This window comes from Macaca nemestrina, chromosome 9 (genome assembly GCF_043159975.1).
Source record: "Macaca nemestrina isolate mMacNem1 chromosome 9, mMacNem.hap1, whole genome shotgun sequence".
Lineage (NCBI taxonomy): Eukaryota > Metazoa > Chordata > Mammalia > Primates > Cercopithecidae > Macaca > Macaca nemestrina.
In genome coordinates this window covers 4,016,534-4,041,864 of record NC_092133.1, presented here as the reverse complement: position 1 = coordinate 4,041,864, position 25,331 = coordinate 4,016,534, and the positions used below count along the sequence as shown (strand labels likewise).

The 25,331-nt window shown below is 48.0% G+C and overlaps 1 protein-coding gene across 3 annotated transcripts in view; it reads left to right on the top strand.

Annotated features, from left to right (window-relative positions):
- LOC105470645 (O-6-methylguanine-DNA methyltransferase) overlaps positions 1 to 25,331 on the top strand; it is a 291,365-nt gene that overhangs the window by 231,758 nt on the left and 34,276 nt on the right. For all 3 annotated transcript variants that reach the window (XM_011722809.3, XM_011722826.3, XM_011722820.3), the window contains exon 3: positions 10,896 to 11,044. In XM_011722809.3, the coding sequence (XP_011721111.2) occupies positions 10,896 to 11,044 (149 nt within the window). The remainder of the gene's footprint in view (positions 1 to 10,895; positions 11,045 to 25,331) is intronic.

The following is a 25,331-nucleotide window of genomic DNA, read 5'->3' as shown; positions in this document are numbered from 1 at the left end:
TGGGAGTGTGAGGGCTGGAGGCAGAGTCAGGACCAGCCCCAGGATGGTGCGTGGCTGTTTGTCCCGGGGGTCACTGGAACAGCCCTCCTGGGGAGCCTTCCGTTGGACTTCTTTATGCAGCCCAGTGCACACTTCACCTGTGCGTTTGTCAAGCCACTGAGTGCAGTGCTGTGGCCTGAATCATTCCGGGCCTTGCTTCTGGAGGGTTGACAGTAGGGGACACAGCAGGCCGGGGGCATTCTGGGACCCAGGCCTCCTGCCTACGTGGGATACTGATGTGTGTTGTGTGGACAGGTCACTGATGTGTTTCAATGTAAATCTGACCTTCCTTTAAGAGCAACTGGGCAGCTGTCTAGGAGCTTCAGCCTCTATGATGTGGACACCTAGTCTCTCTTTCTGGAAGCTTCTAGAGTGTAAGAGAAAGTAGGTTGGATACTCACGTTCCCATTGTCTTTGAATAATGGAACAGTGGGCCTGGATTGTCATCCTGTGGATTGGGGAAGAGATCATAGAGATCGTAGAAGTCACCTTAAAGTAAAGGAGGGTAAATCCAAATGCTATTCTATATAGACTATGTGCCATCAAGTACAGAGCATGTGCGCATGTGGACTTGTCGTGATGAGGAAACTGGCTTCCGTTTCAAAGAGGAGAGCCGGAGTCCTCCAAATCCATGGAGATGCTGCAGTCTAAAGTCTTTGGAGTCAGGCTTTCATTCCATCCTGGGTCTTCCCTTATGAGTTTGGTAAGTTGTTATTACACAACCTCGGGACCTCAGTTTCCTGTTTTAGAAATAGAGATAATAGTACCTCCCCCAAGGGTCTTTGGGAGGAATAAGTAGAACAGCTTGTAATGGCATGCCTGGCATGTGTTAGGCACTCAGTAAACAGCAGCTGTGCAGTGTTGTGCGAGAGCTTACCTCGAGCTGTTTTCCTGGAGTGCGTTGATCCTCAGCCGTGTTCATGTAGCCCTGCCCAAGGTGCCATATTGTGTAACGGAGATGTGACATCGAGGTGCCATGTCACCTGGGACTTCTAGAGTCAGCCGCCTGGCCTGTGGCTGACCTTGGCTGTGTTCCTGAGAGAGTGGGGATATGAAATTGCATGACACAGTCAGTCATCTTGTGCCTGTCTCATCTACTCTCCTGATGGTTCAGTTCTTCTCTGCCCCTAAATTCTTACGTCCCAGAGCAGACTCTTGGTTGAGATGCAGGTGCTTTTGTCAGGTGTCCTTGGAAAACTCCAGTGACACCAAGCAGTCAGTAGCCTGTAGTGACCACCTGCACTGTCGTCCTCTCTTGTGGACGTGGACATTGACTCTCCATGTCTGGCCTGTGCAGAAAGAAGTGAGTCCTCTCTTTTTCTCTCCAGAGCCTGCAGGGGCACCCACCCTCAGCTGGGCAGGGCAAGGCCAGGACAGAGGCTTTGAGGGCATCCAGAGAGGAAACTGCAAGGTGTGCAGGTTGGCCCAGCAGAGAGAGACCAGAATGCAGAGGGTGCTCAGGGCAGGCGGCTGCTGCTCTGGGCTGTGTGTGTCGTAGCGTTAGCACGGCAGACACGAGCGGTTGACCAGATGCCCCATTAGAGGCCCATGTCTGGGCATGCGGTGTTGATCTCTGTGTATAGATTGATGTGGCTTCTTCTCAAGGTCTGGGGAAGATAGATGTTGAATAATGCACAGTTGCCTAGCCTCAAAGATCCTTTGAGAAATAGCTACCCTGTGCAAGTTTCAACCATTTGTTTAGACTAATGGAATGACTCTAAAAGTTTATATCTTTACAGATGTACAAGCGCTTTATTTATAAGAAACTAATTTAAGCTGGGGAAGAAGAATGTGCCTCTCGCGTGTGTGTAAAACATTAGAAAGCAGCTCTGTTCACTGCCGTGGTGGTGGAAGGCACGTGCAACACAGACATAAGGCTATTTGAACTCTTTATTTGCCACATTTACAATATTAATAATAGCGTTTCTAGAAGTTGTCACATCAAGTAAAAGATCTTCATTCCAGGCTGTCTTTGGGGGCCAAATTGAGACTGGATGCATGCATTTAATAAATTGTAGTCTCACGTAGTCATTTTTGTAAATAATTAGTTTCAGTGAAAGAATAAGTTAGCATATTGTATGCATCTAATGTTGCAAATGTACATACAGCAAACTTTGCTATTAATCAACAGTCAAGCACCGCAAGTGGGGTCTCATACATAATGAATTGTGCTTAAGCCTCATGGGCTTCTTGATAGAAAAATAAAAGAAAACACAAGTGCAGTAAGCTTTTGAATAAAATTTAACTAGATTGCTCTGCATCCTGTAATTGTTTTGGAATCTTTAGGGACCTGATCATTCATCTATAGTTTTGGGGTGTTTTTATCTTCATCTGTCAAATAGTAGAGACTTTTAATGATATGTTAAAATGTTGATAAAATACAATTTTCCTTTTAATGATTTGAACATTTAGGGGGAAAAGTAAATAGGCTTTTTAAGGCTTTCTGGTCTGCCAAGTATACTATTCAGGTTGTCTTTTAAAAATATTTTTATTATTTAATGCATTTTTAAGAATTATTTTTAAAAAGAAAACTATGTATTCTTATGGGGAAGAGTTGAAAATTTACATAAAGTTTCCTCTGTATTTTTGGTGGGTGTTTTAAAATGCTATAGTAAATACCTTTGTGGTATTGTTTAGGATCTGACATTAATTTGAGCCCCAAATATTGAGGGCATAGGATGCCCGTTAAAAATTGGTATCCAGTTTTAGCAAGATACCTATGGCCACCCAGAAAGTAACTTGGAGCCTAACTTAATTTTAAATGGCCTCTTTCTCCTCCTCACATTATTGATGTTGGTACATGAACCCTTTGGTGGCCTATGATAGGATCATAAACATAGGATTCATTTTGGGATAGGGTTGAAGGCATAAAAGCAAGGAATGAGATTTATGTCCGTCTTTATTATGAACCACACAGTAAAAGTGCGGTAAAGATTTGCCGACTTGACAGCCAGAGTTCCTCACAGCCCTCCTGCAGGCACTCACGGAACACTGCCTGCTCTGGGAAGACCTCCTGTTTTCTTCCGCACTAGAAATGGGCTGTGCTCATCACTTACTTCCCTGTCTTACACGATGTCCTTTTGTACAGAATGCATCTTTAAAATAGGCCCTACAACCAAACACGTAACAGTCAATCAGTAGACTCACCTCACCTGTGATGAGTGGGAGGCCCTTTTGTACCAGAAAGTTAAAAAATATATATATATATATTACTCATACCTGTCATTGCTTATTACATAAACTTAAGTGTATTGTTGATGTTTCATGCGTGTTTATTCACTTTTTCCTGTCATAGTTGAACACATCTTGTTCTTGGGGGTGCATGAGAAATCAGTGGGGTAGCACGTGAATCACTGAGGACGGCCCACGGTGTGCAGTCAGTGCCATTGTCATCATCGTCATTAGCAACGGCAGCTCAGGACCAGTGAGGCCGCGGTTGTGTCTGTCATGAACCCATTGGCGTGCCGTTTGCTTTTTATCTTTGCCGCAGTTGCACTGTTGAGATCTATGTTTCCTACTACTAACATCAGCATTTTTAATTTTTCCTGTTTCTAGTCAGTTTCCTAATATAACTGTAGAATATTCAAATAATTGCATGCACTTTGTCAAACGTACATGGTCATAGTGCCCAAACAGTTGCTGGCCACCAGGCAGAGCCACGGAGCAGTCACTGCCATGTTCCTTCCCAGCCGCCTCGGGGCCTCCATGAAACATCGGGGCCATTGGAAGGCGGAAGTGCTGTTTCTGATGTTGACCTGTGTGTTTGACCTTCACCTTCTCTTCCTGCGCAGTTGGCTGTCAACTCCAGAGGAAGGGGCAGCCCTGAGTCAGTATTCTAACCACTAACTGCATGCATTTCAGATCCTCAGTAAATGCTTGAATGAAATTAAGCCACTGCATTTGTCTGAAATATAGAGTCAAAAGGTTTTATTCAGCCTCCTGTTTAAAATAAAATAATCTTTATTGAGAGCAGGTAGCATAGTTTATTTCTTTTCTTCAATCTTACCCCTGAAAGAAAACATCTGAGCTTTAGCAGGAAGCTATAATTGAATGCAGGACAAATCCATCAAACACAAGACGCTCTGCTAGAGATCTTCTAAATGGGACATAATTGTGCATTTACCAGTGATATTTAGCAAAACTCTCCATGTAGCATGGATAATCTTTGGCTGAAGGCATGTTCCTACGTGAGCCCTGGAGTCTGCTGCTCTGCCCTCTAGTCCTGAAGGTTCTGGAAGCCAGAGGAGGTGGGTGCTCGCTAGCTGGGCTTGGGAAATGTTGCTCATCACCTGAGCATCCAAAGTGCTGTGTGTGGCGAGGCCACTAAAAGCTTTTCAGGTACCCGCGGGTTTCCGTGCAGCCTTCTTCAAAGCCTCATGGAAGCCTTGTATCCAAGCTCGGCGCCTTGCCAGATTCCAGAGGAACTCAGAGGAGCAACTGCCTTTGGAACAAACTCCTTGGGTGACCCTCCAGGGTCAGCCGATAGCATTCCCAAACCATAAGATGAAAACGTTGTCCGTGGAGAGAGAGAGGAGGTGTTTGGGTCGCAGGAGAGGCAGAGGGTACACAGCACACCCCGTCTGGAGTGTCCTGTGGTCAGCCCGATGGAGCCTCAGATGTGAGGAACTCATGAAGGACTCTTGGCCGATTTTCTTATATCAAATAGGATTCAAGCCAAATACATCACGTGTTAATGTCTCTGGGGAGTAGAATTCATTCAGAAATGGACATTTAGTGATTCTCTACTGCCAGTGGAATCTTAAGGCACCCAAAAATCTGAATACTCAAATCTCCCAGCTGGCTGGTGGAGTTTTAGAGCGTTGAGCACTCTGAACTGGGCAGAGCTGGAAGCTGTGGTACCAGGAACACACTCTTTCTGTTTTGCTCGCGCTGAGCTGGGCTGATATCAAGACTCCTGGGGCACTTGCTTCCTCTACCCTTTGTCTGTGGCCAGGCGGGATTCCCACACGGTCAAAGGAAGCCCGTGTCCAGCAGGGGCCGTGTGCCTTGCATTTCTCTCATCTCCCCCAGCTCCGCTGTGCCTCAGGTGGGCCACTGCCGCTGTTCCTTCATGTTCTTGATAATATCAGTGTCTGGAAAGGAAGCTTCATGCAGGTAGGGAGGACACTTTTCCCTGGAATAGCTCCTGTGCCCATATGTTATGAGTTTGTGCTGGAACGTTCTGACCACCTTTCTGTGCCCTGGTTTGGGTTGAAGGGAAGGAGATTTAAATCAAATCTGCAAGGCAGTTCATCGCTGGGACATTGTTTTTCCAAGCCGGGGAAGGGGAATGGGTTGGGGCAGCTTCCCACAGGCGGCAGCTCCGGGAGAATATCACCGGGGCCTTCCAGTCTGCTGAGGCTCTGGGAGCTTCCACCCAGGGCAGGTCAGTGTCGTCCGGTTTGGTTTTAAGGAACCCCTGGCATTGCCAACAGTTGTGTTTTTCTTAAAGAAATCCTTGAGCCAGGCCCACGTGGCTCTGGCTTTGCTGTGTTAAGGTGCCCGACGCCCTGTTGTCCCGTGTACATATGCCCAGCAAAGCTGTGCATCTTTTTCACCCACCAGCCACCATCTTCTCATGCCAAGTCCAAAAAAGTGAAAGGCACCAGTGTCATGATATGTGCCTCGGGATTATTCTGTGGGTGACACATGATGTCCTGGGAGAGGCCTGGGGGAGGCGTGACTCTGATGTGCTCTGAGCGTTTCCCCACCCATGCTGGGAGAGGGTCTTGTCTCCTGCAGGGTTCAAGGGATGGGACAGAAACGGGCTGAGGTGCCAGATGAGAGTCTCCAGCTGGCGTCTTGAGCTGGAGTCCGTGGCAGCACCCAGAGCTGCAGGATTTGGGCTCCTGAGCAAAGGTGCTCCCCTGGCGAGGATGGGGCGGACCACAGGGCCGGCATTTCAGTGGTGGGTGAGTTGCAGGTCCCCTGGGGAAGACTGGGACGTGGGATTTCCATGCGCGTGGGCTGCGGAGCCCGTAATTATTGGCGTTTCAGGGTTCGCCAGCGGGGAAGCCCGAGGAACTCCCCCGTGATAAGTGCCGCCGTGAGAGAGGCCGTCACCCCCAGCTCTTCCAGGGCCGAGCGCGGCAGGATGGAGGAGAGGGCAGGGCAGGAGAATAAATTTCATTTTACTGTAGAAATGGAAATTTGTGTCATGGCTTTAAAAATCTGGTTTTATGTGTGTGTTTAATGCCATTCATTTTAAATGTAGTATCATAAATCCTTGCTTCAGAATCAAAGCTGTTTAATTACATTTCACCCATGAATAGTTACCTAATGCCAATAGAGAAAGAGTTAAAAAAGAGAACTACAGAGTAAATCAGAGGTTGAGATCTTTAGCACAAGCATAAAAAATCAATTTAAGATGAATTTTACTACTATAAAAATTCTTCAAATATCCTTTTAAGAGTGGGAAATGCTAGGAAAGCCAGCTCACATTTCAATTCCCTCAGCAGCACGAGAGAAGGACGCCCGCGTGGGCAGAGCCTTGCAGTGCTGGAGCGCACCCCATTTTGCTCAGGGGTGCTGAGGAGGGAATCCTCACTCTGGAGTCTGAGCAGTTGCTGGGGGCACAGAAGCTCCCAGCTCTTGTGGTAGAATGCCCCCTCTCCCACAGCGTACCCTCGCTTCCCTGAGAGACCCCTTCTGCAGGGTATGATGGCCGGCCAGACCCCTCTAGTTCTGGAGCCTAACCCTGACCTTGAGGTGCTTGCTTTGCCAACCAGTCCCACATCCCAGTCTTCCCCGGGGTCCCTGCAACTCACCCACCACTGAAATGGCAGCCCCTGTGCTCTGCCCCATCCTCGCCGGGGGAGCACCTTTTCTTGGGAGCCCAAATCCTGCAGCCCCAGGTGCCACCATGGACGCCAGCTCACGACGTCAGCAGAGGTAATGCAGGAGAAAAGACCCTCACCCAGCGCCTCATCCCCTTCCTGTCCCATCCCTCAAACCCTGCAGGAGACGTTGGCTGAGCTCTTGCTGCAGAAGGTGCCAGGCCCAGGTGGCTTGATCAGGGGTCTTGTTTCCCCAGTTGAAGGTCGGGGTACATGGGCCCCATCACGCTTGCTCTTCCTGTCTGGACAGTGGTGGTTGACAGCTCTTTGTCACTCAGGAGGGAGCTGGGACTAACCCTCCTGCACGCTGCTTCCACCCCTCTGTTCTGCCGCCTTCCCCGGGGATCAGGACAGCAAAGCACATTACATATTTCTCCATCTTTCTTCTTAGATATCATCAGTACCCTGTTTATTCAGTTAGCAAGGAGCGGAGCATGAATCAAATGATTGAAGATGTGTCTCTGAAATTGAATAATATTTAAGCCAAGCAGAAGTTCTCCTTTCCATGGCCAGACCTCACTTAAGTGGGAAGGAAATCGGGACAGTGAAAAGACAGCACTTCCATGCCCCAAGGGAACTCTGAGAGAGGCCATTTGGTTGCCCTGCTCGGCAAGCCAGTTCTCTGCCTGCAGAGTGAGCCCGGTTTCCCCGGGGCCTCTTTGTGATGGCGGCCGATAAGGGTTTCCAGGCAGTGGCTTGGGCTGTGGAGACCTCAGCCTGTGTATTGAGGGTACTGGGCTGAACGAGGGCCCTGTCTGCGTGAGTTCCCTCGGGCAGGGGTCTGGATAAGGTGGCAGCTTAGAGAAGGCCAGGGCCTGTTCTGTCTGGCCGCAGTGTTCATGGGGTCAGCCATGAACTGTAGCCAGCTCTGCTGGGCTTAGTTCTCAGGCCCAACTGCTGGTCTCAGTTGTCTGTGGTCATCCTAGTGAGCTTCCTTCTTTTTCCCTTCATTCTCTGGCTCCTTCCTTAAAGTTGTCAATATCTGCGTGCTTGGAAACCTCTGACCACCCTCCCGTTCCACTGTGAAAAACAGTGTACGGGGACCCCTATGTGCGTCTCACCCGAAGAGGTCCATTTTTAGAAAGACCCAAGGATCTCGGCAGAGACTTTTACACCCACAAACCACTCCCGCCCAGAGACCCAGCCTCCAGGACAGGACAGCGTGTGAGGCTGGCCCGAGGTCTTCCATCACTGCGCCTGCTGTCAGATGACATGCACATTTCTGCACCTGCAGGACCTCAAAGCGAAGTAACCCTGGACACACCCTTCACTGGGTCTCTTTCCCCAGCTTCCTCCCAGCAATGGAAGGAAAGCACAACTCCACACGAAAATAACAACACAGGTGCAGCTCTGTGCCTCCCTGTAGCTTCTCCCTGCCGCCCCGTGGGCTTGGCCATGGTGTCACCATACACTGTAGGTGTCGCAGACGCAGGCCCACGGCCGTGTGTGCCCCTCGGCATGTCTGCTGTCTTCTGGGAAGGTGGAAATGCCATCACAGGCACTTACTCAGGCAGAAGCTCTGGAACTTTAGATCCCAGCTTCTCCGCTTTTAATTGTCTCTTGTTAAAATGTGAGTATCCCAGATGGAATGCAAAAGAGGTTCCTGCTGCTGAGGCCCTGGTTTCTTTTCTGAATGGAAGTGCCAGGGTATTTCCGCCCACAGTACACTTTAAGCCAAAGTAATTTGTATCATCTTTAACACAAGCCCAATACACGAAAGGCTGTGTTTGTTTAACTAGACGTGTAAGCTATGGTTATCTTTATTTCCACTTTAACTGCATAAGAGAGTAAACCTTTTTTTTTTTTTTTTTTTTTTTGAGACGGAGTCTGGCTCTGTCGCCCGGGCTAGAGTGCAGTGGCCGGATCTCAGCTCACTGCAAGCTCCGCCCCCCGGGTTTACGCCATTCTCCTGCCTCAGCCTCCCGAGTAGCTGGGACTACAGGCGCCCGCCGCCTTGCCCGGCTAGTTTTTTTTGTATTTTTTAGTAGAGACGGGGTTTCACTGTTCGCCAGGATGGTCTCGATCTCCTGACCTCGTGATCCGCCCGTCTCGGCCTCCCAAAGTGCTGGGATTACAGGCTTGAGCCACCGCGCCCGGCCGAGAGTAAACCTTTTTAACCATAAGGAAGGTGTTCGGCTTCCTTTTATCTCTTGCCTCATTATGTACTTTTGACTTTATTCAGATTTGTACAAGCTTGGTTTTTACCTCACAGGAAAAGCAAGAACTAATTGCTCCAGAGATCATCTGAGCTGTTCGTGTGAAGGTGTTTTAAGAAGTTGTGACTGTATCTTCTTTTCTAAAACAGCCTCCAATTCTGTGATACTAAGTGAAATGCCGGTTGTTTGCAGCTCCGGGGCTGGCTCTGTTGCCTCCTCTCCATGGACCAGCCATGCCCAGCCATGTCCACATCCCTTGTGTGGATAGTCGGGATGGTGCTCTTGGCTGCATTGGCCGCCTGTGCTGGGCTGCACGTCCAGACAAATGCAGCCTTCATTGGGAGCCTCCCAGAGCAGCACGCATGTGTCAAGGAGAACCATTTTGTAGATCTCAGCGCACAGCCCCCGAGGCAGCCCAGGAAGGAAGGGTGAAGGGCCCGTGGGAGCTGTGCGTCCGCAGCCTCCACAGTGCAGTGATGCTCCCCACCTTTTCACAGAAGCCTGAGGAGCAGCACTGTCTGTGAAAGGAAACTAGAAAACTCCCGCGCTCCAAGCCTGGGAAGTCCCGGGGAAGCGTGCCGTTTGTCTGGGGCCTTGAGAAGCAGGGAAGGAAGGAAGGGAGTCACCTGAAGATAACGGACCCTGTGCCGGGGCTTCCCAGTGGGATTCCACAGCACTTGAAATCACAATAGGTTGTGTCATGCACGCCACAGCCCCGGGTGGCAGTGGGAGACCTCCCCTTCAGGGCCGTGTCCTCCGTCTGTGGAACACAGCCCCGGAACATCCACCCCTGCTGGGGATGGAGAATCCTTTCCGTTAGGGGCCACCAGGTCGAAGCCACAGAAGAATGAACACCCCAAACAGAGGCAGCCACAAAACAGTCTGAAGCGACTCTGAGAGGTACAGGTTCAAACTGCAGGAGACCGAAGGGAGGAGAGTGGCCAGAAAGAACCAAGAAGGCCGCGTGGTAGCTCACGCCTTTAATCCCAGCGGTTTGGGAGGCCCAGGCGGGCGGATCACCTGAGGTCGGGAGTTCGACACCAGCCTGGCCAAGATGATGAAGCCAACACGGAGAAACCCCATCTCTACTGAAAATGCAAAAAATTAGCCGGCGTGGCAGCGCCTGTAATCCCAGCTACTAGGGAGGCTGAGGCAGGAGAATCGCTTGAACCCGGGACGTGGAGGTTGCAGTGAGCTGAGATTGAGCCATTGCACTCCAGCCTTGGCAACGAGCAAAACTCCATCTCAAAATTTAAAAAAAAAAAAAAAAAACAGGAAGATTTGAGAAAGAACCGAGTAGACGCAGGCACGTGAGGCACACGGCTGCTCCCGAGAGAACAGACTCGCTGGACGAAGGAAACACAGACTAGGCCCTCTGGAGCGTGGGAATCAGGGGACCGAAAGTGAACCCTGAGGACTCCCCTGAACACAGCACAGCTATGGAGGAGGCAGGACGCGTGGTTGTGGCCTCGCGTTGTTGGACTTGGGGTGGGGTGGGCTGTGTGGTGCAGTCTAATGACTGTGTTGATATTTCTGGAAACTTTTCGATAGTGAGCGCTTGATGACTTGGGTGCAGCTATGCCGTCTGTAAGTGTTACAAAGGGACACTGTCACTTGGGTTGCTTTGCGCTGTGATGCAGACTCAGAGCGCACGTCCTGGGAGGCCTGAAGGTGGAGAGTGGGACCCACCCTCGGTGGGTCCTTGCCTCACCAGTCCCCCTCTCCGCTGCACAGCTAGTTGAGACGCGCGTGCCCGTGAAGCAGCCGCAGGTGTTTGCCCGTTTAGATGCAATAGGTTTTTGCTTTTCCAATGTGTGGAGGCAGGGCCCAGAGGTTTACTAAGCCCCTGTTCTCACTTTTGCAGTGCCATGGAGGTCCCAGCCCCTGCTGAGGTTCTCGGAGGTCCGGAGCCCCTGATGCAGTGCACAGCCTGGCTGAATGCCTATTTCCACCAGCCCGAGGCTGTCGAAGAGCTCCCCGTGCCGGCTCTTCACCATCCCATTTTCCAGCAAGGTCAGTAAATAAGCCATCTGCGGTGGTTCCTTTGGGGAGCTTGACTTATTAACGATCGCTGACATCACACTTCATTTTATTGAGTATACCAGCTTGGTATTTTTACCTCAGCTAAACAGAGACAGCGTTTGGCCGAGCTGGAGGGACAGGGGTTCACCGCCTCCACCCACTCCAACGCTTGTGTTAGTTTTGGCACAGGGTCGCATAATTCTTGGCAAAGGCAGTAAAAATGATGCATGCAGATTGACTCTTGACTCTCGCTGGCTGAAAGGTTTAAATAGGAACACATCTGAATGGCAGTAAATTTTTCAATAAGCTTATTGTGAACTTCAACTATCTGCTTGCCAACAGCACAGAAAACGAAACTTGTGCGTGGACATTTAGCCACTTCCATACACTCTGTTTGTGACGCTTACATCGTAGCAGGTAGCAGCGTTGGAGCTTCTCGGATAAGTTTTGCATTTAATTTCTCAAACGTACCAGAGTTAGAGATATTCTTTCTTAAGAGATAGCTTGAGAACTTACCTGTACATAGCCTGCTTAAGGCTTGTGATAACCTAAAACATTTCCCAGACATTTCTTTTACAGCTTGTGTTTGGCTCTGCTCAATACAGAAATTAATTACAGCAACTAAAATCATTCCAGACACATGCCAGAAATTTATGTTGCATAGTGAGTTTTTCATAATCATTGTTGTATAAGTGAATGTATATTCATATATGATGTATATAAGGAGTTGTACACTTATATATCCTTAAAGGGAAAGATTACCTTGAAATTTTACATGTGGTGAATTTAAAGCAATTTGGAATTTCAGATCGGGTTTGCTGGGTAAGCTTAACAGTATTCTAATTGCTGCAGTGCTTCTCAGCACAACACAGACTTGAAAATGGAGAGACGTTTTCAGGGGAAGCAGGTAGAGAAACCCCTGAAGGTTGGGCTAATACCTGAGTTCACTTACGAAGTCAGACAGGCGAACAGATGAAGTCATGAGCACGTTTTGTGCATAATGAACTGAAACTGTGCAGCTGTAATGGACCAGGCACCTTGCTGTCCTCTGAATCATATAGAACTATCTCCGGAAGGGTTCAGTGGGGATCTCTAGGATGGGCGGGCAGGAAGCTAGAGTGAGTGGGCCTTTACATGGAACCACAAACATCCACGAAACCTCTCATCATCTTTGCCCACCAGTGGGCCACCGCCAGGACAATGGCACTACCAAAGCCTCCTGGGCTGCCGCCAGCTACGGACCCACCTCTCCCCAGCACCACAAGCCAGTGAGCCAAGCAGACGGTGTGGGGGACCCTGCTTGCTGTACCCCTGACAAGCTGGGCACAGGGCAGGATGTTGCTGCATGGCCCAAGGAAGTCAGAGATTGGTTTTGTTTAGTAAAGTTGGGGCTTGGGGATCTTAGAGTGGTGAACTCTTCTCTGTACGATCTCTGTTTGGGGGTTCAGAGCTGCCCAGGACGCTTTTTTTCTCCTTAAGCCTGTCAAATATGTGAGCTGAAATGTAAGGTCTCAGGACAGAAAAGTTCTCTTATAAAACCAGGGCAGGAGGTATCCGCATAATCGTATGGAGGCTGGGAGGACGAGCCTGCAAACCCCTGAAGTTTACCTAAGGTTTATTGTGCAACTTTATGAAAAACGTAGAGGCAAAAGTTCCATGAAAATTGTTAGTTTTCTCCAAGTCATATGGTGGTCCCGGCCATGGAGCTAGACCCTGCTGGCCTGGTCTCACCAGGGTCCAGAGAGTGATGTGCGCTGGGGCAGGCCGGGAAGAAGCGGAGGAGGCCTCTGCAGCTGCTGACAGGAACTCCGGGACGGGGGTGGCCAGCAAGGAGGGAGGCACTAGAAATAATCAGACACTCTCCAAACCACCCCTGCAAGCGCTGAACCCCCGCTGAGGCTTTCCCCCCCGTCATTTCTGCCCATGGCAGTATTTGCTGCTCCTAGAGCCGACAACGGCAGGCGGGTCCCTGGGGCTCCTCAGTCAAGTCCCTAGTGCTTAAGCAGAGTTGGGATCGGCCACACCTACCCTTGCCTCCCTGACTTTCGGCCCACGCCAGGCCAGGCTGCTTCCTGGGCTGGCAGGTAATGATAGCTCTTGGTGACCAGGAAGACCTCAAACTAGCCACTGGTATACTGGTAAAGGCTGTCTGGCCCCCTCATGGCCCTGCCCCTCTTGGAAAGCCCTACAGTGTGGGTGGATACCTCTAGCTGGGATGAGGTGCACTCCGGCAAAGTTTTGGGGTGGGAGTGTGACAGCCTCTCACGTCCTTCTCTCTTGGTACTCGAGGAACTCTGAGGCTGGCTGCAGACTCAGGGTGCTGAGCTCAGGGCCTTCTCTCGAGGGTGGGGCTGGAGTCCCCTGGGCCAGGCCTGCCTGCAGATGGTTAGTGGTTGCTATGGGGGCTGGGATTCCCCACCACAGCACGTGCAAGCCAGGTTTTTAACATTTAGCTCAATCGTTTACTCCTGGACAGGGGCCAGGTGTACGGATTTTACTGTTTGAAGAAGGGGAGGTGGATGGTGGATGGTTGCTAACAGGGAGTTAATTGGTTCTCCCAGATGTGGGTACGCCCCTTTCTGTCTGGCATGAGTTTGGTTTGCTCTCTGTCCAGTTTGTATCTCGTAACGTCAGTGAAATCAACAGTGAGGGGAGTAGGTCTTTTAGAGGAAAAGTCTTTTGGCATCTCAGAGCCCCCTGGAAGCTGTGGAGTAACAGAAATCAACCTGCTTTGCAGACTGAGAGGAATGGGTCCATTGTAACATGGAATGAATGTTTCCTTGACCAGTTCCCTTTTCTGTACATTTTAATTTTTGTATACGTTTAACATACTTCTGCATATCATTTTTCACCATATTCTCCCTTCTGAGATTGAGACCAGGTTTATCTATTTCAGCCTGGTTTATCTACGTCAACATTTTTAAAAACGTGATTGTATTTGAGCTCATCCTTGAGTTCCAGCACATTGACCCTTTCTTTCTGAAGGCCTGGCTGGTAACACTTCTGACCGCACAGTTCCAGCCTTCATCCCTTCCTCAGGCCCGTCCTGCCACGGAAAGAGCCTCTCCTGCACGCCACCTCTTCGCAGCACCACCTCGCCTGCCAGGACTCCTCTCTGGAATGAACATGCTGTTCTTGATTTGCTTTTTAAGGCTAACCACAAAAATATGCATTACGTTGAACCATACGAAATTGCTGTTTTTGAAGTTAAAACTTACCAAATCCTAGAAATCTCAGACGGTTCAACTTCTTATCTTGGGGAATTTCCAAAGACAGGTTAGTAACTAGGTCGCTGTTGGGGTGTTTCTGCCTGGGGACAGTGAAGCTGCCTTTCCCGACCCAGTGTCCGGAGGTCTCCTGGGCGGCCTCATTGTGAGGCCGGGACAGGTGGGGTTTCCCAGCGGGAGGGCGCTGAGGCCCTGGGAGGAAGCCTCATTGTGCTGCTGGAGGGATTAAGAAGAAACCTGAGCTGTCCAGTGAAGCGTATCCTCATTTCTGGTTCAAGTGTTGTTTTAGTCAGGTCATTTCCTAAAATAAAATTCGTCAAAGTTTTCTTGGTTTTGGGTTTTTTGGCTTTTTTGGTTTGCTATTCTGGTTTTTTTAAAGTGTCAACAAAATCCATTTTCTAGCTACTGTGTGACCGAGACCCAGCGTTTCGTTGCACAGCGTAGCTTTTTAAGGAGGTCATTTTTCCCCGTAAGCCTCTCACAGGGTCAGCTTTGTATTTATTTCTCATTCATTTTTCCTCAAGAAATACTTATTTAATGAAGCCATTATTTTCGAAATACATTTTTACTTTTTTCTTTTATAATGAAATATCATTTAAACTTTGAACACCTCCTGATTTCTTAGTGTTTATTTATGAAAATGTTTAGCTTGTTTATAGCCGTAGAGGTCAGTGGGCAACGCAGTTACAAGAAATCCTTTCTACCCTAGTTTGCCAAAAGCAGCTTTTTACAATGAGTTCAAGAAAAGCAGAGCTGTGGAAGGCGAGGATGGACTTTCAGATACGGAACCCATCTGGGCACATCCTCAGGTCCCTGAGCCCTCCCACCCATGGAGACCCTGCTGGCAGGTGTCGCTGACCCCAGGCTGCTGAGGGAGGGCCCGAGGCCAGGGCCTTTCTGCTCCTGCCAAGGCGGGACCAAGCCTTGGGGCTGCCCACGCAAGACTGTGGGAGGCCCAGCTGGGACCCCAGCCTTCTCACAGATGAAGGCGTTCAACAGACGAGTTCTGAATTTTCTTTGTAAAGTGACTGCAATGTTCCCTTTTAAATGAAATATTTAACACTTTAATAAATTCCTTCGTCACAGCTGTTGGCTTATAGCTATGAAATCCAGTTGCATGACAGCAGCAAAATCTCCGTTTTTTAACACCTGCTGGTAGAAGTTAAGTTTTTGTAACTTGTATTACAGAGCCTCGGAAAGGATTCATATTTTGTATTTTTGTGTCTCCATCGAATTCCTCATTTCAAAAGGGCCTCTAACAAAAGCCCTGCCCCAGAGTTAAGGGAAAGGCCCTTCCGGGTGAATTCATTGAGGTTCCCACCGTGTCCTGGAAGACGGGCCCTCTTTGCTGGTGCTTCCAGTGGGGACCACGTGGGTCCTGGAAGGTGCACGTCCCAGGAGAGGATGACGAGGGAGGAGAGGAGAAGAGAATAGCATCATTATTTGGGTCCTCACCGGAGCCAGCCCTTTAAGATTAGAAATCCTTCTTGAAGAGCCAAGCAAAGGCTCATCCAGCCCCCACAACCCCATTCTGCTGCCTTCTCACATCCAGGAAAGAGCACATCCCTGACGGGCACCCAAGCAGGCGGCCTCCCCTGGAAAGGGGCACTTCAGCCCTCCTCACCCAAAGGTCCTAGGGCCCGTTTGGGTGTTCTTAAAATGTACCTCATAGGTCGTGATCCAGCCTGAGTTTTTCCGCAGAGGCGCTGCAGCCAAGAGGGGATGTGTCTCGTGGCTTCCACATAGATCACGACAGCACACAGGCCTTCTCCTTTCAGCACTTTGTACCGATATTTTCCCTGAACTTAAAAATATTACCAATCGAAAGAGAAGAGAATAGCTAAAATAGGAGATGCATTTGCAGCCACCTCCGGGCGGCCACCGCTGTTCCCCTTGATTTTAAACAAGGGCTCATAAATATTGTTGACCTTGCTGAGATATTACCTGGTGGAGCTGGAGGGTTTGTAAACCTTCTTCCGGTGCCCGTTTATTGATTAGAACAAGCTAACAACACTGCACTTAAGTGGAAAAAACAGCTGGTGAAAATGTAATTCTTTTGGCCTTAGAGCTGCTGGGCTCCTTTCCTGGACAGCAAATGTGGAAATCAAGATCTGTGGCCTTCTGGAACCTTCACCAGGAAATAGGAAAAGAAGAACCGATCCACAGCTGAGAGTGGATGGCAGGCCCACGGATTTCCAGGTGGCCAGTAGGATTGTCCGATGTCTGGAATGAGTACCAGGGACCACCACCAGGAATCATCACTTCTACCACGGAGAGGAAAGCCCAGTGCATTTCTGTGGTTCAGAAACTTGATACAAAGAGAAGCTGGAATGTTTAAAAGCAAAAATAGGGCAGGGATCACTGAAAGTGCAGGATGTGTGCGAAACAAGGGTAGAGTGAGCGCTGGCAGGGATGGAGGTGGTGAGGGGTCTTCTGCGCTGGGGACACTTACTTATACCAGCCCTGCCCCAAAGAACCCATCCCCTGTGGGTCCAGAAGACCAGATCCCCGCTGATGTCTTCCCTTTCAGAGCTGTCTGGAGGTGCATGCCACTAGTTCCCAGGGTCTCATCTGCCAGCACACGGCCTGGCTTTTACAAGACATCCCCATTGATGCGATTCCCTTCCCAGTGAGTGAGCTCCTGTCACCCGTTCTGGCTTATTTGAATACCTGCATCACCTCCAGCCCCTCAGCGGAACAAGAATGTCAGATAATCCAGAATGCGGTTGAGGGCTGCTCCAGGTTGGGGGCTCACAGCCCCAGCATCCAAAAGTCTCATTTCAGCAGGGCATGTCCGCAGAGTCCCTAGGCACCCCGAGCTCTCCTGGTTTCCCTGGGCTCTGCCTGCATGGGCTGGCCCCGTGGACTGCTTGGCCAGGCCAGCCCAGTAACGGCAGAACATGTCACTCTGAGCTCCTGAGCTTGCCTGACCAGCTACACTCTGGCATATTGGTGAATTTCATAGACCAAAGAACCTGAAGTTCAGATTGTGTATTAGTTCGTTGTTTCATATTTTATTATGCAGTTTCCTACCTAGCAATTGTCATGAGTGCTTTCTTGCTCTTTATCTTATGAACAACATCTTGGGCTAGGAGAGAATTTTTAAAGTTTCAACGATGATTCATTCAAGCACATCCCTTTTTCAAGTTACTCTTAAATCTCAGTTCATTCAGTGGGGTTGGGGGAGTGTTTATCAGAATCCTCTAGAAATTTCATTTGTAATATTCTACATACAAATTTTTATACTTCTGGCCGGGCGCGGAGGCTCACGCCTGTAATCCCTGCACTTTGGGAGGCCGAGGTGGGCAAATCACAAGTTCAGGAGATCGAGACAACCTGGCTAACACGGTGAAACCCCATCTCTACTAAAAATACAAAAATTAGCCAGGCGTGGTGGCGGGCGCCTGTAGTCCCAGCTACATGGGAGGCTGAGGCAGGAGAATGGCGTGAACCCGGGAGGCGGAACTTGCAATGAATGGAGATCGCACCACTGCACTCCAGCCTGGGAGACAGAGCGAGACTCCATCTCAAAAAAAAAAAAAAAAAATTTATTCTTCTTATCTCTCCTCAAGATACACTAAAACCTTAGCATGGGCACACACATACACATACCCTGTTTCTGAGAATTACTGTTCTAAAGGAATTTATCAAAATGGAGGTAGCTCTTATGAATGCTTTTGCTGTGTGCTTTACCCTCTACTAAGTCTAACATTCCTAATTTAATAGCTATTTTTGTTGGAGACTTAAAAGCGGTGCCCATTGAAGGAATGTTTTGCTGTTGAGGAAATGCCTGCCCCTCTCCTAGGAAAGGGGAGCTCAGCTCCTGGTCCACTGGCAGTGGCTGGAACAGAACCATGGCCTGCTGAATCCCAGGAAATTGATGGTGTCCCTGTGCAGAGCCCTCTGACTCATCAGCGATCCCACAGTGTCTGTAGGAGAAGCATAGTTAGGTGAGAGTTTCATCCTGAATGTAAGAGGTGTTTGAGTCCTTAGTTCCCTGAGGTTTCCATGAGTTGGAGGAAAGGAAGCAGCCCTCACACAGAGCAATTTACCAAGCCTGAGAGGAAACCAAAAGGACTGTTTGAGAGTCAGCCACTTTCACACCTTGTTGGATGTAACTAGGGTCTCTACTACAATAAGCAGGACTTGTAATATTTAAAATTATTATGAATGCTGCTTTTATGGGAAAATATTTGCATTAAAATATAACTTAACTCTGGTGAAGTAATGAAACAGTAAATCAGTGATGGCTTCTATTAAAAATTAAGTCACCGTAATTATGTGAATGCCTTTAGAAGGATTGTCCACAGTGTCCTGGCGTTGGCCTTGAATGGACTCCTCAAAAAGTAGAAGTAACCAGGTTTCTGCCTATGAGGAAATGTAAATTGCATCATTGCTTCCTTCAATAAACTTGCATTTTAAATAGGCTTTGAAAAATAGGAATTTTCTCTCTGTTTTAAAGTAAAAAACACACTTTTCACTTAAATATGTTTCTAAATTTCTGTTTCCACTGTAGTCATTAGCTGGACTTGTGCTACTCCAAAAGAGAATGTTTACTTCATATCTTTTGTCATCATAAAATGTACATTCATATTTTACAGGTAATGTTAGTGCATTTGAAATAATTCTAGCAATAATAAGTAGAATTGTCTCCACTACCTGTGGTTATAGAGAAAATGATATTTTAATAACGTGTACATAGAATTGGACTACATTATCAATATGTTAAATATGTAAATATCAGTATAAAATTAATAGTGATAATGCCAAAAAACTATTGCAGGAGCCAAAAGTGTAAGAACTATGATTTAAGGTAAATGCTTTCACACATATGGTTTTTGCCTGCAATCCTTATGTTCAGGCTGACTCGGAATGTAAGATTCATGAGTCTCTGTCCCTCTTTAGATGTTGTTTCTGGTGTCAGAATGGAAAAAGCAAATATTTACGTAGAGGGAACTCCTTTCTCCTGTTGGAGGTATGCGGCCGTCGCTGTCGCTTCCGAGGCCGCGTGGAGATGGGAACATCCTCAAGGCAGAGCAGACTTCCTGGAGGCTCAGCTGGGACGTCTCCAGCTCCGCAGCACGTTTTAATTCCATACAAGAAGTTACTCCCAAAGAAGTAAATTGAAGAACGAAATCGAGGAAAAGAAAGTCCTCTTTTGAAAGCTCTTAAACACTTGACTCAGTTAAGTTTGGATCAGGCTTTCTCTGCCCTTCCAAATATTCAGGTTAAGTATTGGCAACGTCCAGGAAACAGCGCTCTGGAGAACCCACCCTCTCTGCCAGCATAAATATGTACAGCGTAGCTGTTACTATGACAACTACTTCTTTTTTCTTGAGTACTGTTGTTAATTGTTGCACAAACACATATTGTGTAAGAAAGGGGACTTGGCCATAGTCTTCCACGTGTGGATGTGTGTGCCCACACTGTCTGCTTTTTAAAAAAATGCACTGGGCTCCGTGATCCCCCACCTGCCAAGCAACCTGATTTTCTCTTCAGCCCTTCCTTACTTAGATGGTTTTAGTAAGACCCAGCAACTGAGCTCAAGAGACACGTCAGGACTTACAGCTTGCCCAAGACATATACTTTTCATAGAAAATTCGCGTCTCTTCCTCTTTTCAGAATAAAATATGCAAGAACCAACAGAAATGGCACATCCCCCCGCTTTTTCCCAAGAATTGGGCCTTTGATGTTCAAGAGCAGCTAATATTAAAGGCTCTCCCTAGAAGGCTGTAGAAACTGTACCTATTTATGACAAATGTAAAACAGCACAAATCTAGCTGAATATGATGGTATCATTAGTTTGTGAATCGCATCCTTGAAAATAACTGTGGAGGAGCCAAATCGGTTTAAAAGAAGATAACAAAATGGTTTAAGCTACTTAGGTTGAATGCCAATTATATTTTAATATTCAACTGAGCATATTTTACTAAGAAAAAAGGCTGCGTTGACGCATGCATAACTCATTGGCAGCGTCGGCCAGCTGTGCCGCTCCACTCTCCGAATCACTTTGTGCATTTTAGTAGCATGGTAATTTAGTAGAGGACTACCTGAGTGATGGCATTTTCAATGAGCAGGTAATCTACAGAGAATTTTTATATGGTTATGAGTTCTGTGCTTCAGCCCGGCAACACAAAAATACATCAAGACCAATTACGGTATCAACTTTCAGTGTGATACCCTTGCCACGGAAGTGCATGTATTTCTGCCCCAGGCATTTCAAATTGCATCTAATTTGAAATCTTTGGGGTTTTAATTAAATTTCAGAATATATGGAATTCTTCATTAGTACCTGCTCTGAATAGCAGATCATCCTTCTCCCAGTCTCTCGTTAAAGAAGTAGGCTGTGGTAAATAGCGTGTTCAGTAGCTGATCATTTGTGGGACCTGGGTATTGGAACAGAAATAGTGAAATGCAAAATAATATCAAAAAGATTATTAGTCCAGGGAGAGTCTCTTGATTTGTATTTTAATGGAATTTTACATTTCTCTTAATGATTTGCAAATTGTCCTCTGATTATAAGATGCATTAAGCTTTTCATTTTAATGGCAAAGACACAGCCATTAGCAGAATTTTTTTTTTCTGTCTTCTTTTTAGAGTGCTTCCCTGCAGCAGATAAATATTGAAACCATTAACACCTTTTGATGTACGGTACAGTCTGCATCTTAGACCCATACATGGCTGGCCAGCCATGGTCCCTCCGTGCCGCACACCTGGCTGGGGACCCTGACTCTCCTCTGGGGACAGTGAGCAGCAGTAATGCCTGTTTCCTTTTCTAGAAAACAGGATTCTTTTTGAAAATTACATTGAGGGGTGGTGGTTATTTGTATTAAAGCAGTGCATTTAAATATTATTCATGGCCCAATGTGTATTTAAAAAGCTGGTCTTACCAGGGTTAGGGTTGACAGTGCCCACAGCTCCTACCTTGCTCTGGTCTGCAGGGCTGGCCTTGGTGATTTTGGAAATGGAATCTGGCCTTGCCCCCAGGATGTTTCTGTGTCAACCCATGTGCTGTGAGAGACACACAGAGCTCTTGCTGTGTTAGCCAGCTGACCACGGCACGACCCCAACGCGGGGACACTTGACTTTGGTTTGGCCTCTGAGATAATGTCTTGGTTTTAAGGCCAGGACTTCTAGTCCCCTAGAAGATGAATATGATTTACACGACCAGAGCTACAAGACAAAGCTCATCTCTTCTGCTCCATCTGCTGAATGTGCACAGGGAGCTTTAGGCTTCGACCTGGAAGTGACAGCCTGCGAAGGCAGTGGCGCTTCGGGCTTGGTGTCTCCTTGCGTCGGAGCCCTGTACAATCCAGCAGCTCTGTCTGATTGTATGGTTAGGAAAACCAAAGCCAAGGGGGCTAGACGATGGCACTGCTGAGTGCGGGCAGTGGCGGCTGCTCCCGATCCCCGCACTGGGCAAGTGGGGTCGGGCTTTGGCCCTGCTTGCCCTCCATTTCAAAGGGTGATTCTTCACTCCAGGCTGGCACAGCTGACCCAAGAGTGAGTATCTCTGAGCAGCTATGGCTCTCAGTCACTTACCCCCTCACGTTCGCACCTCGAGGTGGGCACAGCACAGGTCTTCCAGGATCTGAGGGATGAAGCTGGACACACCTCCTGCCCTTCCTTTGCCCTCTTCTGGTGAGTGTCACCTTCCCGGGCTGTCTAGAGCCAGTCTGTGTGCCCGCTCAGGTGTGTCACCTTCTGCTCAGGCATGTCACCTTCCTGGGCTGTCTAGAGCTAGTTCATTTGTCCACTCAGGCGTGTCCCCTTTCTGAGATGTCTAGAGCCAGTCCGTGTGCCTGCTCAGGCGTGTCACCTTCCCAGGCTGTCCAGAGCTGGTCTGTGTGCCCACTCAGCTGTGTTACCTTCCACTCAGGCACATCACCTTTCTGGGCTTTCCAGAGCTGGTCTGTGTGCCCGCTCGGGCGTGTCACCTTCCAAGACTGTTCAGAGCTGGTTTGTGTGCCCATTCAGGCATGTCACCTTCCCAGGCTGTCCAGAACTGGTCTGTGTGCTCGCTCAGACGTGTCACCTTCCGAGACTGTCCAGAGCCGGTTTGTGTGCCCACTCAGGCATGTCACCTGCTCAGGCATGTCACCTTCCCGGGCTGTCTAGAGCTGGTCCGTGTGCCCGCTCAGGCGTGTCACCTTCTCAGGCTGTCTAGAGCCGATGCGTGTGCCCGCTCAGATATCCTGTCACCACATGGGCCCTACTCCTGTGTCAGGGCCATTAGCTGGCACATGCTGTGTGGTTGCCTGGTGCGCGCTGGGGCAACCTCAGGAAACTACTGTTAGCCTTCGTATTGATCAGTGCAGGCTGCCAAAACAAAGTGCTGCCAACTGGGGTCTTATACAACTGAAATCTTTCTCAGCTCTGGAGCCTGGAAGTCCGAGAACAAGATGCAGCGGGGACTCAGCTATTCAGACCAAGGTGCTGAGGCCGCCCTGCTTGCCCTGCAGATGGCCATCCCCTTACTGCATCCCCACACAGCCTTTCCTCTGGGCGTGCATCCCTTGGGTCTTTATATCATAATATCCCCTTCTTATAAGGACACCAGTCAGATCGGATTAGGGCTACCTGAACAACCGAATGTGAACTTCTTCACCTCTTAAAGACCCCATCTGCCAATACAGTTGAAATGCTCAGGGTTAGGGCTTTGACATACGAATTTTGGCAGAACATAGTTTAGCCCATAACACCCTTTCCAAGCCTCTGATTATCTGTCTGTAAAGTGGGGACAGTAGTAACGTTGCGTAAAATGTCATGAGGGTAAAATGAGACCACCAAACAGTCAGCAAAAGAAATACCTGCTTATTTCACAGAGTCTTTTCTCCAAAATCCAAGTGGTAGTTAGCAAACCGGGACAGCTGACTCCACCTGGTCCTTTGGAACTCAGGGAAGATTGGGCCGTTACTAGGAAGTGCTGCTCTTTGCACCCAACAGAACTTCCCAAGGACGTTTGCCCTCTGCCCTTGCTTGCTATGCGTACAGGTTACAGGAAGTGTGACTAGTACCGTACGGGTTACAGGAAGTGTGACTAGTACCGTACGGGTTACCGGAAGTGTGACTAGTACCGCACGGGTTACAGGAAGTGTGACTAGTACCGCCCCACAGCGGTTCGGAAGGAGTGTTTTGGTTTGTCATCTCCACATGAAATGCATGGAGTCAATTTATATTGTAACTGGGAAAAGAACATTTTTCAACCTGTTATTTCGTCTTCCTACTCACTGTTAAGTTCTAGGCCACAATAAATGGCTGCCTGCTGGGACTCCTGCACTCTGGGATGACACGTTCAAAGCGTGTGCCCAAGTAGGCTGCTGCAAGAGGGTGAGCATGATTGGGGTGGGGTCACTGGGGTCTGGGGAGCCAGCCTCAGCCCCTCCTGGCTCAGCACAGCCCTCGTGGCCTTGGGGGCCCACAGGGTCACACTCCCCCAACCCTCCCACAGCACCGGGCTCTCTGCCCTGTGCCTCACTCTGCCCTAGCGGGTTCCTGAGTACCGGGAGGCATTCTCTGATATGCTATGGATACAGTTATGGACAAAATGAACTCTTAGGAAGGCAGCAAGTGAGGGGAATGGAGGGGCAAAGAGCACACAGCTAAACATTGCCTGACTCAACTGTGGTAGTCACTGGTGCACTGCAGGTTGGTGTTTGCACCCTGCCAGCGTGTGCTCCTGAAACTGGGGCAGGAGACCTTTCTTCTCTGTCTGAGCACTCAGAGCAGTGCCTGCCAGTGCTTGACAATGAATGAGTGAATAAGCAAAGTGTCAACCCATTTTCACGGTTTGTTTAATGTCCCTGGACCTGGATTTCTCTTGAGAGTGAGCGTTGAACGGGCCTTCCCTGCCCCTACCCAGAGCTCAGGGCATGGACCCCAAATGCTTGGGTCTCTCCTCTTCTCTCTCCTGTTGTAAATTTAAATGTCGGGGGAAAAAATGAGAAAAATATGTAAATAAATACATTTGCAATCATTTTATCGGATGAGAAGAGTAGCAGTTTCAGGAGTTTCATTCAGAGTAATCGTCGAGCACATGGATGGCAAGTTGATAGTTTCATTATTTTTATTATGAAATATTTACTTTGGACAAACGGATATTCAAAACTGACTTGTGAGGAATAAATAATAAAGGACAGAGTCATATGTGTGCCACCCAGGTGAAGTAATAGTTTGTTTTCTTTCCTTCTGTCAGTAGACATTTGGATTCTGAAGTTTTTGCCTTTAAGACTAATGATGCTACCAATATTCTAGGATATGTGCCCTAGTGCTCCAGCTGGCTGGAATTCATGGGTAGAATACGGAAGAAGAGGGAACTATACAGAGAAAGAATTCCAGAGGTCTGCATGGTATCCCATTGAGTCTGTTGCAGATTACAGAGTCATACATGCATTTGTAAACCACATGAAACCAGACAACTATTGGGGAACTATAAGTTGAACCAATTTCAGATAAATGAACATCACTAGAACTAGAAAATATGTGGACAAGTATGAAATTTTTCTTCTATTATTTAAAAGATGATTAACTGTTCATGGTAAAGTTAATAAAGATGTATTTTGTATTTTATAATACACATAAAAGGAAAACATATGACAACAATAGCGTAGAAGATGAGACTCTGGGGAAATGGAAATATATTGTTCTAAGTTTCTTGCTTTATGAACAAGTATAATATTTGAGGACAGACTTTGATAAATTAAGAATGCGTGTTAAAAATCCTAGAATACCACTAAAAGTAACCAGAACCTATAGCTCATGGGCCAACAGAAAAGATAAAATAGAATGCTAATTCTTTTAAAGAAAAAGAATGTAAAAGAAGGAAGGGTAAAGGGAGAACAAAGAACAGATAGGAAAAATAACAAGTTGGTAGACTTAAACCCAATCATATTGATAATTACATTAAATGTAAATGTTTTTAAGATTCATATAAAAAGACATAGATTAGTAGACTGGTTTAAAAGGCCAGAGCCTGGTATATATTTTCTACAAGACAAAAATAATTTAAAATGATGAAAGAGTCCTATGTAAAAATGGAAGGAAAAAAAAGG